At 57.8% G+C, this 372-nt stretch overlaps 1 protein-coding gene across 1 annotated transcript in view; it reads left to right on the plus strand.

Moving 5' to 3' along the window:
- EFR3B (EFR3 homolog B (S. cerevisiae)) overlaps positions 1-372 on the plus strand; it is a 64411-nt gene that overhangs the window by 62219 nt on the left and 1820 nt on the right. Inside the window, exon 22 of the mRNA XM_009895463.1 lies at positions 263-310. Coding sequence (XP_009893765.1) covers positions 263-310 — 48 coding nt within the window. The remainder of the gene's footprint in view (positions 1-262; positions 311-372) is intronic.

The raw sequence follows: 372 nt of genomic DNA on the forward strand, positions 1-372 counted from the left end.
GTACAGGTCCCAGTACCAACCCCTGAGGAACGCCACTCGTCACTGCTCTCCACTTGGACATGGAGCCGTTGACCGCAACTCTTTGAGTGCGACTGTGCATCCAGTTCTTTATCCACAGAGTGGTCCATTTGTCGAATCCATGTCTCTCCAATTTAGAGACCAGGACATCGTGTGGGACGGTGTCAAATGCTTTGTGATCCCAGCACGGTGTCCTGTGCTGTGCGTTGAGCCTCATCTTGCTTTTTTCCCCCCCTTCCTTCAGAGAGCACCGGCGGAAGAGATCACGTACGAGACGCTGAAGAAGGCGATAGGTAAGTGAGGGAGCCGGCCACGGCGGGGCGAGCTGGAGGGCTGCGGGGGGGGTGGGTGGGG

This window comes from Charadrius vociferus, unplaced genomic scaffold (genome assembly GCF_000708025.1).
Source record: "Charadrius vociferus isolate BGI_N301 unplaced genomic scaffold, ASM70802v2 scaffold41, whole genome shotgun sequence".
Taxonomy (NCBI): Eukaryota; Metazoa; Chordata; class Aves; order Charadriiformes; family Charadriidae; genus Charadrius; species Charadrius vociferus.